Consider the following 19,010-nt stretch of genomic DNA (forward strand, 5'->3'; position numbering starts at 1 on the left):
GGCCTGATGGTGGGCCCGAGCCCGTTATGGCGCAGACAATTGTTTATAGTGGCGCAATTATTATTAGCTCATGCTGCCCCCCGGAGATCATTCTTGATTTCACTTGCATAGCTTCTTCTAGAGTCCGGGTTGGTGGATAGTCTTCAGGACAGCATGTGGGTAGTCTTGGGCCCCTCGGCGGTGACTGAAAAATCCCAGGTGGTTAGCGGCGGATTCGAACCCTCATCATCATCACCCCTGCGAATGCGGGGCCGGCACGCTAACCACTCCGCCACCACCTCAGAAACATGGAAACATGGAAATGCAGGCAACATAAAGCCTATTGGCTCATTACGAGGTTGCCGGCTTTGGTGATTTAATCTGCTCGACAGCCACTTGGGGCCTGGGGAGCAGATGAAAGCACCTCGACATTGACGAGCAGATGAAAGCACCTCGATATTGAGGAGCAGATGAAAGCACCTCAATATTCAGTTTACTCCCGACGCAGCGAGTTGATAGTATTCGCATTTACTACTTCTGAAGGAAGATTGTTCCGGTGACGGATGACTCGGTTTGAAAAGAAACTCCTTCCGATGGGAAAGACTCCGATGGTTTGGACATGTTAAGAGAGCAGGGGAGGATACAGTGCTGGGAGGTTTGGAGAGATTGGCAAGACAGGGTGCGCAGTGCAGATGTAACTAACAGATGTGGAGTAGAGGACCTGGAAACAGTGCTCAGAAGAGAAATACTCCGATGGTTTGGACATGTGAAGGGAGCAGGGGAGGATACAGTGCTGGGAGTTGTGGAGAGATTAGCAAGACAGGGTATCTAGTGCAGCTAGATGTGGCTAACAGATGTGGAGTAGAGAACCTGGAAACAATGCTCAGAAGGGAGACTCCTATAGTTCGGACATGTGAAAAGCAGGGGAGGATACAGTGCTGGGAGTTTTGGAGAGATTGAAAGTAAAAGGAAGGAGACCAGTTGTTAGACCTAGGAAAAGGTGGAGAAGGTGTATACAGGAAGACTTGGCAGTGATGGGATTGGATGAGCATCAGGCAGAAGACAGAGCAGAATAGAGGAGACCCATAAAGCGTCCAACCGCTCAGGAAGAGTGAAAACGGACGTTAAACGAAATTATGATGATGATGATGATATATCATAATAGAAGAGGAAAATAACAGAACTAAGAACATTAAGTGACATTGGATACGTTCAGTTCACTCCCGACGCAGTAAAGTTACTGTCAGTGGAAATGGAGTTGATCGTTTCCGCACTGACTACTTCTGCGGGGAGGCTGTTCCAGTGGCGGACGACTCTGGTCGAGGAAGGAAGTATGGAGGAGGGAGGGATGGGAGCGAGTTTTTTTTATTCTTTTCGTTAATCTTTGTTCTCTCGTTCCATCTCATCCTTCCACATGCTCACTGCCACATATACTTCACTGCTCTGTTACTTAACTTAAATTGCTGATCATTTCACTTTACTTTCAGATTAAATAAGTTAACTTCCTCTGCATTGCGCCACGTAGGGCTACAGCAGACGCTTTTAAAATTAAGAACAGCAGACGCTTTTAAAATTAGGAACAGCAGACGCATTTAAAATTAGGAACAACAGACGCATTTAAAATTAGGAACAGCATACACATTATAAATTAGGAACAGCAGACGCATTATAAATTAGGAACAGCAGACACATTATAAATTAGGAACAGCAGAAGCATTATAAATTAGGAACAGCAGACACATTATACATTAGGAACAGCAGACGCATTTAAAATTAGGAAGAGTAATCACTTAAATTAACTTGAGAAACAAACAAAGATTAACATGATTCTGAGGGGAAGTAGGCACCCGTTTATTATATATATACATGTCTGTACATCATCAAGACCCCAAGACCCAGACCAAGCATTCCTAAACGTATACTATAGTCGCAGCACACGAGTCTCAGGTCTTCGTTATCGTGTTCTGGCAACTTGCCATTACACACGCACACACACATACAGCTACATAATCAGCGACCTTATTTTTTTTTAACAACAGAGGAGTGGCCGAAAGATAGAGAAGAGCTGTGTGGGTGGAGCCCCCCACACGTGCGATGCATACTCCATACGAGGGCGGACAAGGCCCTTGTATATGAATAGCAGCGGTGCGGGGCAGAAGAACTGGAGGAGACGATACGGAACGCCCAACCTCGAGGAAGCTGATTTAGTGAGAGAAGAGATGAGAAGTTTCCAGTTAAGATTTTGAGTTAAGGATAGACCGAGGATATTTAGTTCTGAAGAATTATAAGGTGACAGCTGAGTGTAGTTGAAGAATAGGGGATAGGTGTTTGGAAGATTGTGTCGAGTTGAAAGGTGGATAAATTGGGTTTTTGAGGCATTGAAGGACACAAAAACCCAAAGGTTCCTTTTATCCCAATCGGAGATGATAGCAAGGTCTGAGGTTAAGGATTCTGCAGCCTCAGTCTTATAAACTAAAACAGATTTTTACGACAATTTCAATAATATGATTAATACTGACAAATGTGCCCTATGCGTAGACTATCATATAACATCGTAGACGCCATGATACCACGATAATTCACACCTCAGTCTCGGGTGCCGCGACGAAAGCCAAGGCTGTTACACAGAGACAGCCTTGGCACAGCACCACTATAACTCCTCCTCTTCATCTCTCTCCTTTCCTTTCCCTCCTCTTCCTCCTCACTCAGGCTTAGTGATGCGGAAGACGAAGACGAGACCCTCCTTGTCACAGAAATAGTTTGGGACGATGCGCCGCTCCACCTGAAGGAATTATGACCATCATTTCAAATACGTGACCTTCCCCTGGCCAGCTCCTGACCATCTCCTTATACCAGAATGTCGTGACAGGCGCCCATACAGTGAACAGCCCCGCCAGACAGAAACCTTGATTAAAGTAAATGTTTTCTTGTACCAACGTTGCCAGATACTTGTACTCAGCCTCTTATACATTTACCAACTTCCGACTTCAAATATGTCTCCTGGGGCTCAATAACTAGATTCATTTATATCTATCGTTAAAATAGTTAATTCCTGATGTTTCTTGGCAATAGTTAGGTGTCAAAAAACGGTAAATACTATGCTCTGAGTACGATAATCTGGCAACGGTGCTCCCTACCTTCTTCCACTTCCCGTCCGCCTCCAGCTGGTCCATGTAAGGCTCCAGCTTGTCCTTGTAGGAAGGCACGGTCTGTAGGAACTCATGGCGCATCACGATGATCACGAAGCCTCCTGGAGTGCCGGAGAGGAGGAAATCAGTTAATCATTGGGGCATACGCTAGGGGGCGCGTCGTCTAGCCCACCCTAGGGAGACCGGCTCAAGGTTTACTCCAGGCAAATCTGAAGTCTCTATGTAGGCTCTTTCCCATCCTAAACGGCGCCTAAGTTCGCCCGTTTGAAAGGCCTCTCGTAAAAGTTGCTGGGATTACCATGAACTGTTTTGCGATCCTATAGTAGGAGTAGGTAGGAAGACACCTACCGAACGGGCATGACCTACTTTCGGTGAGGATATATGGGAAGCGAGGAGGGTGCTGAAGCCCTCCAAAGACCCTTCCCATGTCCTCACTAACCGTTTCCCTTTTGTCTCATCAGCATCAGAGAGCAGTTCAGCATGCTCTCTAAAGACAGTTCCTCTCTCTTTCTACACCACACTACATTCACACAACACACACACCTTTTCCCAAAATTCAAAATTCAAAATGGCGAAAAATAACAATGCCTCGGAGTCCCCGCCTGGGGGGGGGACCATAAATTCCCCTTCTGGCTGCCGACTTGAGAGGTGTCCTGATAACTCCTTGAACCTCCTCCTTATCAATTTCTGCAACATTCGTGGTCTTCGTTCTAATTTTCATACTGTGGAACACCATCTCTCCTCCTCTAAACCTTATTTTCTCTTCCTCACCGAAACACAGGTTACTGAGGCTGCTGACAGCAACTTCTACTCTGTTCCCTCCTACTATCTCTATCCTAAATTTTAATCCTAAGCTGGATGTTGCGCCTACGTGCGCAACGACATCACTTGCTCTCGTGCCCACGACCTTGACTCTTCTGAATTTTCCACCATCTGGCTAAGACTTTATTGTCATTCTATTACTAAATACATCTGTGCTGTTTATCTCTCACCTAACTCTAGTAACTATGTAAAATGCTTTGACTATTTGAATTCTAAAGTGGAGCACATTTTGACTCACTCTCCCTTCGCTGAAATCTCCATCATGGGTGATTTGAATGTTCACTACCAGCTTTGGCTCTCATCCTCTTTCACAGACCAGCCTGGTGAACAATCCTACAACTTTGCTCTCCTCAACGACCTAGAGCAGTTGGTTCAGCACCCTACACGTATTCCCGACCGTTTTGGAGACAGGCCCAACATTCTAAACCTCTTCCTTACCTCTAATCCTTTTGCTTACTCTGTCAAACTGTTCTCTCCGTTGGGTTCCTCCGACCATAACCTTATTTCTGTTTCCTGTCCTATCGCTCCTGTACATCCTCTGGACCCACCGAAGAGGCGATGCTTCTGGCATTTTGCTTCAGCTCGGTGGGACGACCTTGTTATAGTAATTGTAGTATATCAATGGAAAAAAAACACGACAGATAGATCACGCCACCTTGTAGGAATGTCAGCTGTCAGTGTTTACCATCTCAGTTTGTATACAAAGCATTTCATCAAGCTTAGAGGTCACCTTGACATACGTGACCAATTGTAACTTCATTATTTTCCACTCTGTAACTCGTCACTCCTTCGAGAGAGCTCGCACGACACACACCTAGCGTCTCGTCTCTCACCCACGCTACGCTGTATCTTAGGTTAAGAATATATTTCTTCTAAGACAGCAAGAGTTTCCTTCACGCCCGCAAGTCCCCGCAACCAAGCGTTACACCGTTACAACCTGAGGATGTACTTTTCGATTTCCCGTGGAATGATTACTGCCTCCAGGAGAGAGACCCTCTGTGTGCCCAGCGCATATCAGAGGTGATTGTCTCTGGAATGGAGGCATACATTCCACGTTCTTTTTTTACTCCTCATACTAAAAATCCTTGGTTTAATCGTGCTTGTTCTCGTGCTATTAAAGATAGAGAGGCAGCTCACAAAAAGTTCCAGAGCCTTCGAACTCCCGCTAACTATAGCTTTTAAATTTCAGCCAGGAATCTGGCCAAATATATTCTCTGACTTACCAAAACTGCTTTAATCAATAGAAAATGTCAACACCTTGCTTCTTCTAATTCTTCTCGTTATTAAGATTCTTCCAAATGATGTTTTCTATGCCCTCTCTGGCCTCAACTCTCAGAAGGCTTATGGACCTGATGGAGTCTCTTATTGTCCTTAAAAACTATGCTTCCGTGCTGACACCCTGCCTGGTCAAACTCTTTCGTCTCTGCCTATCAATATCTACCTATCCTTCCTGTTGGAAGTATGCCTTTGTACAGCCTGTGCCTAAGAAGGGTGACTGTTCCAATCCCTCAAACTACCGCCCTATAGCTTTACTTTCATGTATATCTAAAGGTTTTGAATCAATCCTTAACCGGAAGATTCAAAAGCACCTTTCCACTTCCAACCTTCTATCTGATCGCCAGTATGGGTTCCGCAATGGGCGTTCTACTGGCGATCTTCTTGCTCTCTTAACTGACTCTTGGTCATCCTCTTTTAGCCATTTCGGTGAAACTTTCAGTTGCGCTAGACATATCGAAAGCCTTCGATAGAGTCTGGCACAAGTCTTGCTTTCTAAACTGCCCTCTTTCAGATTCTATCCCTCTCTGTTCCTTTATCTCCAGTTTCCTTTCCGGCCGTTGTATCTCTGCGGTGGCAGACGGTCACTGTTCTTCCCCTAAACCTATCAACAGTTGTGTTCCACAGGGCTCTGTCCTATCAGCCACTCTCTTCTTGTTATTCATCAATGATCTTCTTTCAATAACAAACTGTCCTGTCCACTCATACGCCGACGACTCCACTCTGCATTATTCAACTTCTTTCAATAGAAGCCCATCCCAACAGGAAGTACACGACTCCAGACTGGAGGCTGCAGAACGCTTAACCTCACACCTTGCAATCATTTCCGATTGGGGTAGAAGAAACCTTGTGTCCTTCAATGCCTCAAAAACTCAATTTCCCCACCTATCAACTCGACACAATCTTCCAAACACCTATCCGCTATTCTTCAACAACACTCAGCTGTCACCTTCTTCAACACTAAATATCCTCGGTCTATTCTTAACTCAAAATCTCAACTGGAAACTTCATATTTCCACTCGCTAAATCAGCTTCCTCGAGGTTGGGCGTTCTGTATCGTCTCATCCAGTTCTTCTCCCCCGCACAGTTGCTGTCCATATACAGGGGTCTTGTCCGCCCTCGTATGGAGTATGCATCTCACGTGTGGGGGGGAGGGTGCTCCACTCACACCTTTTCTGGACAGCGTGAAGTCTAAGGCTCTTCGTCTCATCAGCTCTACTCTTCCAACTGATAGTTTTCTACCTCTTAAATTCCGTCGCGATGTTGCCTCTTTTTTTATCTTCTATCGCTATTTTCACGCTGACTACTCTTCTGAACTTGCTAACTGCATGCCTCCTTCCCTCCCGCGGCCCTGCTGCACACGACTTTCTACTCATATTCATCCCTATACTGTCCAAACCCCTTGTGCAAGATTTAACCAGCATCTTCACTCTTTCATCCCTCACGCTGGTAAACTCTGGAACAATCTTCCTTCATCTGTATTTCCTCCTACTTACGACTTGAACTCTTTCAAGAGGAGGGTATCAGGACACCTCTCCTCCCGAAATTGACCTCTCTTTCGGCCACCTCTTTTGATTTTCTTTTTCTCAGGAGCAGCGAGTAGCGGGCTTTTTTTTTATTATTGTTTTTTTTTGTGCCATTGAGCTGTCTCCTTTTTTGTAAAAACACTTTCACACTCACACGCACGCACGCACGCACGCACGCACGCAGGCACGCAGGCTCACTTACTCACTCACCGTTCTTTGCGACGCGCACAACGTCGTCGAGGCCACTGTGTGAGATGTGACCTTCGCCCATACCGCCCGAGGTGACCACCAGGTCGTATGTGTCTGAGAGAGAGAGAGAGAGAGAGAGAGAGAGAGAGAGAGAGAGAGAGAGAGAGAGAGAGAGAGAGAGAGAGAGAGAGAGAGAGAGAATGTAAAAGAAAAATACGTATCTTAATCTTTACATATGAAACAACAACAATAACAATAATTCCACTCACACAACTCTCCTGGACAGAGTGGAGTCTAAGGCTCTTCGTCTCATCAGTTTTCCTCCTCTTACTGACAACCTTCTACCTCTTAATTAAATTCCGCCGCTATGTTGCCTCTTTTTCTATCTTTTATCGATATCTTCATGATGACTGCTCTTCTGAACTTGCTAACTGCATGCCTCCGTCCCTCCCGCGGTCCCGCTGCACACGACTTTCTACTCATGCTCATCCCTATACTATCCAAAACCCTTATGCAAGAGGTAAACTCTGGAACAACCTTCCTTCGTCTGTATTTCCCCCTGTCTATGACTTGACATATTTCAAGAAGAGTGTATCAAGACACCTCTCCTCTCGAAATTGACCTCTATTTTGGCTACTCTTTACTTTTATCTTTTATGGGAGCGGTGAGTAGCAGCCTTTTTTTTGTACTCTTCTTGTTGCCCTTGAACCGTGTCCTTTGATGTAAAAAAAAAAACTACTAATACCTTTGGGCACGGTGGAGTGTCCGCTGCCGATAAACTCCAGGAAGTCGTTGGTATAGATGCCAGTCTCCCGCTGCTTCATCATGCCCTCCGACGGGTCCACAGCGTCTATGTGCCTGTGGGAGCGGCTGTAGTAGTTGTAGTAGTAGTAGTAGTAGAAGTTATAGCAGTAGTAGTAGTTGTTGGGAATCAGTAAATTTACCCTACCCAACAGTTAGGTCACTCGCAAAGTGAATAACACACCCGTCAGACAATCCCAAACAAACAAGTGCTTACCAGCTTTTAGGCGGTGAAGGTATCCAACAAGCAACTCCAGACAGCCGAACAAATAATAATCCTACCGGATCCGTGTAGTAAAATCTATCTGTCTCAAATAACTGCTGGGGGCACTTAGCTGAGAAGCGGGTTTCAAAAGATATTGTTGTCTCTGAAGTCTCGTTGCCGGGTGTAGTATCCCTCAGTCAGTTAATAGAAGGTACACTGCGTCCGAGTTAATGGGTGGGCTGCAGTGCCTTGGTCTTTACTTTGTTAAGGCCGGTGGTGGAGTGAGAGAAAACCAACCACGTGGGTCTGAAGCGATACTTTGTATTTCTCTCGCCAGGTGGCGTGGCTTTCCTCTCTGTTTCCATAGGTTAAATTATCCTTGCTCTTTAATTTTAATTCAGCAAGAACAATTAGTTATTATTTCATGAAAGGAAACACTTCACTATTGTTATTCCTTTCATGGTAAATGTGGTTAGTCTTCAGGCAGTGAATAAGTTGATTCTGTCTCGGTTTGGGAGCCGATGACCGAAGTATTCAAGTACCATCGAAGGCTTATTTGAGCTCAGACGATACTCATAGTTGGCTTGAACTCTCGGCCCAAGACTAGTTCCATAAGGGAAATAGTTAATTTGTCTAGTCCCCCGGTTAACTGGCCTAATTCCTAACATAGTATAGTCTATCGATTTTAACTTGAGCCCTTGGGCGCGACACAAGGATTACCCACGAGACCGCGCTGGTGCCACATCACTCCATTACTCTCCTCAGAGAGGGTGGCTCTCTCTCTCTCTCTCTCTCTCTCTCTCTCTCTCTCTCTGCATGGCTGCGCAGGGCGCAAGAGTGAGATCTACTTGATTTGTCCATTGTGGCGTAACGTTGAATGGTGCGCCCTGGCGCCTGTTGCCAAGGTCCGTCAGGCGGCAAAGTTGCATGAGCCACGTTGCCAAGTGATATGGAAGGTTTACTGAGTCGTTGTCTTTCCCTCTAATCCCAGGTCGAGTGCCCCAGTCTGCGGGATCTGCGAGAGCAGTACCTCTCCCGGTGTCGTGATGTACATGATAATTTTTCCCTTTCCCTAGTGCTGGGTGAAAAGGCGTTCACCCCTGGACATGACGTCATGGGGTATCTGCAGGAGATGGGCATCCTCCATCTCTTGTAGGGTCTCTTCAGAGAAAGTTCTTTGTGTTTCACTAATGCATTTATAATAAACATTTTATTATATTTTAAACTAGTGCTATATCTGAATGGACCATTTCAAAACTATCTTCCTAATAACTTTTATCACCCTTAGATTATTTTAATTATTTGCCTTCCATTTTATTACTCCGGTGCCATATGACCAAGATGTTGCGGCGCCATGAAAGAAACTCTATATCAATCAATCAATCAATCCCTCTAATCCCAAGCCATTCATAACACCACGCAGTCGTATTATGAATGTATGTAAATTCCATAAATAGATAACGTACAGACTAACAGTGAGACAAAACGTCATGCGCAGGTCATCGCTAGATCTGTAAACAATGGGGTTTCAGGCCAAGTCACAGGGCTCAATTTTAAGTTAGAGTTGATGGACTATAGTAATGCCGCTCCTGCCCGCTCCCAGTTCCCACCCAGCGCCCCTGCCTCTACACAAGCAGCTGTAATTTCCAACACATCATCTTCATCTCTTGGCGTTAGACTCGTGTTGAGGCTGAGGCACTGGCAGGTAGGAGGGAGTGGACTGGAGTATATTTAAGTATGGTGACCGGACATCCCCCTGTCTGCGGCCCTGCGGCACCCACCTGAAGCCTTCTCGGTGGAGTTCGCGGCCCACGCAGCCCGTCCCAGCGGCCACGTCCAGCACCCTGGCCTTAGCTCGCCGCTCCGGGGGTACCCAACGCAGCGCCTCCTCCAGTGTGATGGCGGGGCCACGGTACCCGCCTTTCCAGATCATCTAAGGGGACGGGGAAGCGGGTTATTACAGGTGGGTACCCCAGGGGCCGCATCACTTCACTCCCGGACCTCAAGGAGTAGTCGCCGGTTTAACGCAAAATCATTCCAGCGATACCCCATGATTCTGCGTAGGCACTTGGTACCGAAGGCATCTCTCTCTCTCTCTCTCTCTCTCTCTCTCTCTCTCTCTCTCTCTCTCTCTCTCTCTCTCTCACCATCTCCTCGTAGTTCTCGGACCAATCGTTGTAGCCGACCACCATCTCCTCCGGCGTGACCCCCGGCCTGTGGACTTTCGCGATCACGCTCATTGCCACGTCGCCCCGACTGCCGCCCTCAGACATTATCCTGCAGCAGGGAAGAGACGGGAGAATCACAGGCAAGGCATGAATACAGTACAGTACAATTCCTTTATACATCCTTTATATATTTACGAAGGTAGGTACAGTTTTCTAGCCCCGCGCCGCACTCCTCGCTGATTTGCCGGCTGGCTCTCAAGCTCCGCCCACCTCAATGGCAAGTGTGGCCCGCCTCTCTCTCTCTCTCTCTGGAATGGAATAGACTAAGTAATCACATAGTTAGTGCAGCGACGGTAGCTTGGTTTGAGTAGACTGGATAGCTACATGGACGAGGATGACAGGTGACAGTGAGGTGTGGGTGCAGTAAGGCTCTCCGGCTTATTGCACGACCAGCTGAAGTTGCTCACTCTCTCTCTCTCTCTCTCTCTCTCTCTCTCTCTCTCTCTCTGTGTGTGTGTGTGTGTGTGTGTGAGAGAGAGAGAGAGAGAGAGAGAGAGAGAGAGAGAGAGAGAGAGAGAGAGAGAGAGAGAGAGAGAGAGAGACTCGTGATCAGGGTGTGATGAATGAACTACACACACACACACACACACACACACTCCCAGGCTTCACGGTCTGACAGGGCGGCAGTTTGAGCCCGCTCAGGCCGGATTCTTTCCGTTGACTAGGAGTGGTTACTATCCCCCCTTGAGCAAAGGGGATGGGGTGTGTGGTGTGTGAGGTCCTGGCAGTACCCATAGATCGACGATAAAGAGCACTTGCTCATGTCGGGAGGGTACCTGCTGGCGATTACGAGTCCAATACGTGGTCAGGTCATGGTGAATTACACACACACACACACACACACACACACACACACACACACACACACACACACTTTACACGTGGTAATTCCTGGCCGGCAATACACCCGCGACGATCTAGCGGCTAGACCGGCTGGGTGCTCTCGGGAGAAAGTACCTTCACACGTGGGAGGAGCCGCCGGGAGCATCAAGACGTAAACTGCTAGTAAATGCAAGTGCATGAATTCACCTCAGACACCCCAAAAGGCTACTACCATATCTTAAAACCACAATGAGTTTGGTCCATCAGCCTAATATTGTAGAAATACTTTAAGTAAACGAGTTTTATCATAAGTAGTATTGATTGATTGATTGATTGTTTATTGTTGCATTTAACAACAAAGGAGAAGAGAGAAACATGCCATCCCAACCCCCAGGCATTACATAGTGTGATTATATAATACACGAAAATAACCGTTCCTTATACCTCCTTCGATATCTCGCAAAGAGATAAACATTTCCCGCAGTGTTGCTGCCACTCTCTCAAAAGTTGTTTTGCGCAGACTCTGCTTCTTGTAGAGCTTATCTTGTGGGTCCCACAACTGTCGATGCTGTCTCACTTCCTCTAGCAATGCCACCTCGGCCTCCCGGCTCCAAATCTTGTTATCTGCATCTGTCATTTCTTGTTTTATTGGCGCCGACATGTTGTTTACCTGGCCGCCAGTCGGCAATATAAGACGGACACGCTAAGCTGCAGAGAACTTGCCGCGAGAAGAGCTCCCAGACCCAGACCAAAAATGCTGCCGCGCCTGTATTGCCAGCCGCGAATTGCCAAGTGTAAAGCCGCCTTTAGAGGTGAGGTTCGTGATTTAAATGAGAAGAGATCGCAAGAAGAGAAGAGGGAGTTTTTTTGGAGAGTAATGGATATGAAAGTGAGAAAGTAGTTCATAGGGTCGAGAGGAAGAAGGGAATAAAACTAACAGAAAAGGAGAAAGGGTGGAAAGTGACATATACGAATATTAATGGAATAGTTTCATCGTGGATAGAGTTAACGACTATTTGAGAGACAAAGAACCTGATATTGTGGGGCTGACGGAAACTAAGTTGTGACTCAATTGAGGTGGTGGGGATTGGAGAAGGTGCAAACAACATATGGAGGAGAGACATAAAGATAAAACAGGGAGGAGGTGTGATGTTAATGGTTAAAAAAGGCATTAGGGTGGAGGAGGTAATTGAGGGTGAAGGCTTGACAGAGGTGTTGAAAGTGAAAATTGTGGGTGCTGAAGGAAGAAGGAGGCATTATGTAGTAGGGTATGTGCCCCCATGAACAAGCGTATGGGATTGCGGGAATATAAACAAATGATACAAGAGACGGTGAGTTGCAAGGATGAAATGTTGAGGGCGTGTGAGAGAATACTTATAATGGGTGATTTCAACTGCATGGAGGTGGAATGGGAGGATTGGGAGACGCAGGGAGCAGACGAGTCGTGGGGAGGAAGACTCCTGCAACTGGCAGTGGAACATGTGCTGACTCAGTGGATCAAGGAACATGCCAGATTCGGGAAAGAAGGCGAGGCATCAAGACTAGGTATATATTTAGTAAGGCTCCGGAAATAATAGAAAATCTTAACGTAGCTTGTCCAAAAGCGAAGAGTGACCATGAGATTGTGGAATTTGAAGTATCAGAAAAGAAAACAATTGACCGAAAAGAAAATCACAAAATTGGGAGAAGCAACTACTGTGACTTTGTTAGCATGATAACCTTTTTTGAAAATGCAAATTGGAGTGGGCTGTTCAAAGCCAAGAGTACACAGGATAAGTGGGAGGCGTTTTTAAAGCTATACAAGGAAACCGAAAATAGATATGTCCCCAAGGTAACAAAAAAGGATGTTGGTAAAAAGGAGTGGTTTAACAAGAGATGCGAGATAATTAGAAAGAGAAAAGAGGAAGCTTGGAAGGGATGGAGGAGACGAAGAAGAATTAACTCGTGGAACGATTTTAAACAAGCAAGGAATGAATATACAAAGATTAGAAGAGAAGAAAAAAGGATATATGAAAAAGATATAATCGACAAGTGAAAAGACCTACCCAAACTATTTTATAGACGTGTGAACGGCAAATTAAAGAATAGAGAAAAAATCGATAAACTGAAAATGGATGAAACCACATAATTATGAGGACCCAGCAAAGATGGCAGAGGTGATGAATAACAGCTTCCATAGAATTTTACAAAAGAAGAATTTGTACAACCCCCGGGCCAGGAAAAAGGAAGGGTTATGCAAGAGATTCAGTTAACGGTGCAGGAGGTCAAAGAAAGTTTGAACAAATTGGATGTAAGAAAGGCGACGGGGCCGGATGGAGTATCAGGGTGGATCTTGAAAGAATGTAGTGATCAACTTGCAGAGAAACTGCACTCCATAATGAGTGACTCTGAGTGAAGAAAAGGTACCACAAGATTGGAAGACAGCAAACATAGTACGGTACCGATTTTAAAGGTAGGCAAGAGAGCGGACCCATTAAATTACAGACCGGTATCACTCACTAGTGTGGTTGCGAAGATATGTGAAAGACTGGTTAAAAACAGGTGGCCGGATTTCTTAGAAAGTGAGAAAATTATATCGGATTTCCAGTTTCGGTCTTCCTCTCCCTCTGCTTCCCTCCACCATCGAGAGAGAGAGAGAGAGAGAGAGAGAGAGAGAGAGAGAGAGAGAGAGAGAGAGAGAGAGAGAGAGAGAGACTGCACACGTTCACACGTGAATGCTGATGAAGGAGCGGAACATCAAAGTCTCGACTCTAGATAATACGCCTCGTCTTCTCTCTGGTGTTATTATTTTGTAGTGATATCTTGGTTTAACATGTGTTACATACACATGCTACATTTATTTTCACCTCTTAATTATGGATAAAGCCTCCCTTACACTTCCTGAATAGCAGTGAACCTCTCCGCCACTCACACCCGAACACGACGAACATCGTTTATTCACAACAACACTTGAGTAGCACTACTGCGACGTTGCCGGTTGGAGGGAAGGCTTACCACAGTGGGTACATGAACTCATTTCCGCAAATGTACCAGGAACATCAACAGCTCTCTCCTCCTGAATTTTGCAAAATCCAGAAAGTTGAGAATTGCGGGTTCCTGGTACCAGAGACCAGAGCTGCACCGCTGGACTTGATATAGCGATGCCGGAAGTGTAGCTAAGGAGATCGACCACATTCTCGTAAATACTCGTTGGAGGATCCTTCAGAACTGCAGGGTTTACCGGAGTGCTGCGTTCTTTGCAACTGACCATAGGCTTGTTGTTGCAACACTCAAGCTTCATGTTAGGTCAAAAAGAATCTCGAGATGCAACACTACTGTGTTCCATCTCGAGAGGCTGAAGGACCTGGCATGTGCTCAGGAGTATGCAGTGACGGTCTCAAATCGGTTCGATGTGCTCAGCACCCTGGAAGACCCTGTAGAACTGTGGAATACCTTCAAACGTAAGACTCTGCAAGATGCCGAGGAGTGCACTGGAGAGCGCCCGAGATCTAGGAGTGCCTTTGCCTCGGTGGAGACGTTGGATAATATTGAGGAGAGTCGCGCTGCCAGACTTGCTGGGAAGCGGGACCAATACAGGGCTCTGTCGCGTAGGACTAGAGCTCTCCTGAGGAGAGACAAGGAGAGGTATGTCAGGAGTCTCGCTGAGGAAGTCGGGGGCCATTTAAATGCGAATGGCCCCCGACCTGCTTATCGAGCAGCAAAAAATAATTATTATTGTTAAGTGGGCCGTTTTGCCCCAAGGGCAATGAAAATGTTAACAACAATCTCAGCGGAACAATGGCGGTGCAGAAAAATGTTTCAGTAGTCAGACTCATGCACAGAGTAATACCAAAGAATCATGCAATAACACATGAAATTATGAGTCACAGTACTCCTATAAACACGATTTTATCAGACCCTTACCAATAGATCAGCTGGTGATAAAATATTCTGGGATTTTTCACACACAAACAAACGACGGCGTCCAAACTTGCCCCGATGTTACAGCTGACTAATGAGCCGAGGAGTAAGTCCATATCATTATCAAAAGCTGGCAAAAGCTAAAAATACAGAAAACGGGGTGGTCCATATTACCCACCTACGCCATTTTGCCCCACCTCCCCCTACAAGTGGTGCAGGTTATCTTATTTATCACATTTACCGACATACAAGGGGTGCCGGTTATCTCATTTATCACATACAAGAGGTGCAGGAATCAACTTTCAATTTCACGCATTTTCCAAATTCAAAACATACGTCATCATTTACTTTCATAAAAAACAAATATAAACTCGGGTGGGACAGATCACAATAAGTAAGCGAGAAAAGACATGGTACCGTGCCGAAAATAATCCCCCCTGTGTATGTAAACAAAGTCCGCGCATGCGCAGATCAGGATGGGATGTTCACCCATAGCGGATCGTTGGCAACACTGCTTACATCACAATGGCCGCTTCCCCGCTCCAACCAAAACAAATGTAGGCTATGCCTTTTCACTGGTGTTCTAATGCGATTCTGTTGATTTCTCGACCTCATTTGAAATGCATATTAGTCGATTTCATGCTCCCCCACCCAAAAAACCCGTGTTCCCACAGGTCCCCCAAGATCGTTTAGGGAGGTGGATAGGCATAACTTGAAAAGAGGCATAACTCGAAAAGTAGACATTTGCGACGGAAATGAATAACAAAATCACGGAATTCTCTACATCTATCAGCAGAAAAACATGAACCACGTGAGAAAATCGTTGGTTGGGTGAAACCGTAAATTGACCAAAAAAAGTTACTGCAAAATAATAGCAGTTTTCTTAAATGCATAATAATAACTTAGTATTCGTAAATGCAAAGTAATGGCTTAGTTTCATAAATGCAAACGAATCGCTTAGTATTCTTAAATGCAAAATAATAGATTTGTAATTCATTTCAATTCACAATAGCCTACTAGTTTCCTAAATGCGCCGGCTGGCATGGTCGATGACGTCATTACATAACATTGTCAAGCGAGAGTTAAATGGTTTCATCATTATATATTTTTAGATCATATCAGAATATTTGTGCAAGTTATCAATGTTTTCTTCGTATTTTCTTAGGGAGGACGTTGCAGGAATGAATACAACATTTATTCAAATGCATAATAGCGTTGTAAACAACATTAGCTGTCCTTGACTAAATTTGAACGAAATGTAAAAAGAGACATTTTCCTCCACAAATTACAAACTTGTTATCAGTGTGCACAACTGACAAATTCATATATAATAAATTATGGAGAGTGTATATGTAGTGACATATCTGAACATTAGCCTCTTTCCATGCGGTGTATATATTTTAAAGTCGGGGCCGGTGAACGAAACTCAGTGGACAGTGTGTCAACACTTGTGTACCACGATTGTACAACAGTAGTTTTCCTGGGTTATTGGTCATGGAGATCCCTGACATTAGGCACTGTAAAGCCAAAGACAGGGAGGGGATGGTAGCTGGGGTAGTGCTAATTGCCATTTGAGCTATGTAAAAAAGCAACGAAAATGGGGGGGGGGGGTGAAAAGGGGCAGTGTACACGATTTGCCGTTTCTGTTGTAACCGACGGTGGAATTTACGAGCTCACATAACTATACACGGAAGGAAGTACTGTTGTAGATGATACAATCCTTTCACTTTCTTATTCCTGAAACATCAGTACAAACCTCTTGTGCTGCTACGAGGCAACCCACGGAAGTACTTACCAGGAATCGGTGTTCGGTCCCTCAGGCTGCCCCTCCGTCGCTGCGTGAATCTAGGTTACACGCGACACAACAACTGGTCACATGCGTTCGGAAGAGTATTTAGGAGCCTCAAAGGGTACGTGATGGTTACACTTATGACAGGGCACGCGCCACTACCGCCGGACTCCTCATATGTGAGCTCCGTCACCTCAGGCAGCCGTGTGAGCTCCGTCACCTCAGGCAGCCGTGCGCCACCCTGCTGTGTTGCCACCGGCCGTTGGGGTAGATTCCCTGGGACAAGGTTACCCGAGGTCTCCTCAGAATAGTATACTCAGTATGACTTGATTAACGATGAGTGAAGGGTATTTGCTCTGGAGACTATTTGAGAAAATATCACCCACTAAGAGTTAAAAAGTAAAGTTGATTATGGCGGAATCTGAAAACTTTCCATCGCCTATAGATGACTGAACTTCTGTTGGAGAAACAAGCAATGAAACCTACTCGTCCCCGGATCCGATGCGCGTTAACAAACAACGTCGTTGTCTGAGAATTACAATTCATTTCTTATACATTTTTATTTTCTTGAAAATGAAGATTACGAAGATTCAAAACAATTACTTCCTTAAAACGCTGAGCTGCATACACAAAACAAAGCAAATATTACAAGTGTAAACACAAGATTTATTCATGCCCGTGAAGTGCTTGCTTCGTGCCTACGTGTGGAGCGCTGCCACCACTAGTGGAGGGGTACAGTGGAAGTGATGCAACATCTTGTCAGGATGACACGACAGTGTAGCGCAAGTCATATGCAACCCTTACCTCCCATAATGGAGGCTCGTTACTCTTCATAAATTATTATACCTACCGTTCGTGATTTCCCTCAGCTTAGTGAGGACATACAGGTCAGTAGACGGATGGTTTGCTCTCTCTCTCTCTCTCTCTCTCTCTCTCTCTCTCTCTCTCTCTCTCTCTCTCTCTCTCTCTCTCTCTCTCTCTCTCTCTCTCTCTCTCTCTCTCTCTCTCTCTCTCTCTCTCTCTCTCTCCACTGCCCACCCCACACGTCAGGCCCGTCGGGTTATCAATTTTTTTCCCGTCCGCTGCTGATTGTTAATAAAAAACTTGACTTTGGAAGTAAGCGAGATACGGTCATTTTCAATTTAGATATGTGTGTGTGTGTGTGTGTGTGTGTGTGTGTGTGTGTGTGTGTGTGTGTGTGTGTGACTGAGGACTGAATATATTTTTTGGCTCGGAGCTCCTAGATAGGGGGAAGTGGGGAAAGATGAAACACTTTTTAGATTTTTCGACCTGGGGTCTTCCCTGGTAACGTGACCCTGTCTCTGTCAGTGTTCATTTGAGCAGCTGTCATTTACCTTTAACCATAAACAAAATTGATATTCTCCTGATAAGGCTTTCACTTTTTTAAAGCCTTTAAAAAAGAGGATAGTACACATTTGTTTATGTATCAAAAGTACATATACATCCTTTTAAAAGAATCAAAAATCCTTTTGAAAATTTAGCAAAATGCACTTATGTCCATCAACAGGCTTACGAGAGATTGAATCTTCCCAAGTCACATGGGAACACAAACTGGTTCGACTTTCGCAGACTACCAGACAAGTTTTTCGGAGCTGGTAGTGTCACCGAAATATCTTTTTTATCGAATGATGCTTCATCATTGTGGTCGATTATGAAGGCCTATTTGCTTTCAATGGGCCTGTGTCCCGGGATTCTCTTCATGAAAACTCCCTCGATTTCATCACCGTCGATTACGTCGATTCGTGCGACATATCTTTGTGTGGTTCCCTTCATGCTATGAATGTTCACTACCACGAAACCGCCTTCCATTAACTCGTCATCCGATATATCGTCATCAGAGTCTTGTGTAAGTGAATCTATGGTCTCGCATACATCGTCCTCACTATCATCATCCGAAGTGGCATTATAGATGCTGTCTGTCTTGACTTCTGTATCTTACCAAACAAATTCTTCACAATTTCTTTATTCGCCTTGGCGGCCTATTTTTCTTCTCTCTCTGCTGCTACTTCATCCCGGACTGGCGTATCAGTCAGTATTTTTGTGGCCCTTTGCTTTTCTTTCTTTCTTCTTTTTTCCAATATCGAATGCAGCGGAGGCCCTTTTCATCACATCGAGGGGTACAGGGGCCCGGCCCGTTTTTCTGATGTACTTTCGCGGCATCTGATATCAAATAGATTACAATGAGGATTAAAAAATAATCATTCACACATGATGGGTAAGATGAACTGATGGTTCATCTGTCCCCAAACTTAATTAAAGGTTCATCTTACCCCTCCGCGGCCATTTTGAATGAATCGTTTGTAA

The 19,010-nt window shown here is 45.3% G+C and overlaps 1 protein-coding gene across 1 annotated transcript; it reads right to left on the bottom strand.

The window, feature by feature from the left end:
- Positions 1-1,789: 1,789 nt before the first annotated feature.
- On the bottom strand, positions 1,790-16,874 carry LOC127002543 (uncharacterized). Its single transcript, XM_050868624.1, has 7 exons — positions 16,692-16,874; positions 10,094-10,223; positions 9,728-9,879; positions 7,686-7,798; positions 6,962-7,054; positions 3,117-3,229; positions 1,790-2,761 (listed from the first exon to the last, which is right to left on the bottom strand). The coding sequence occupies exons 2-7, from the start codon at positions 10,217-10,219 to the stop codon at positions 2,681-2,683; spliced, it is 678 nt and encodes a 225-aa protein (XP_050724581.1). The 5' UTR covers positions 10,220-10,223; positions 16,692-16,874; the 3' UTR covers positions 1,790-2,680.
- Positions 16,875-19,010: the final 2,136 nt, after the last annotated feature.

Source organism: Eriocheir sinensis, chromosome 23, assembly GCF_024679095.1.
Source record: "Eriocheir sinensis breed Jianghai 21 chromosome 23, ASM2467909v1, whole genome shotgun sequence".
Classification (NCBI taxonomy): Eukaryota; Metazoa; Arthropoda; class Malacostraca; order Decapoda; family Varunidae; genus Eriocheir; species Eriocheir sinensis.

Coding starts and splice junctions, on each gene's coding strand:
- LOC127002543 (XM_050868624.1), bottom strand. CDS start 10,219: ATGTCTGAGGGCGGCAGTCGGGGCGACGTGGCAATGAGCGTGATCGCG. Junction 9,880..10,093: donor CCGAGAACTACGAGGAGATG/GTGAGAGAGAGA, acceptor CCGTCCCCTTAG/ATGATCTGGAAAGGCGGGTA. Junction 3,230..6,961: donor TGTGCGCGTCGCAAAGAACG/GTGAGTGAGTAA, acceptor CCGGCACTCCAG/GAGGCTTCGTGATCATCGTG.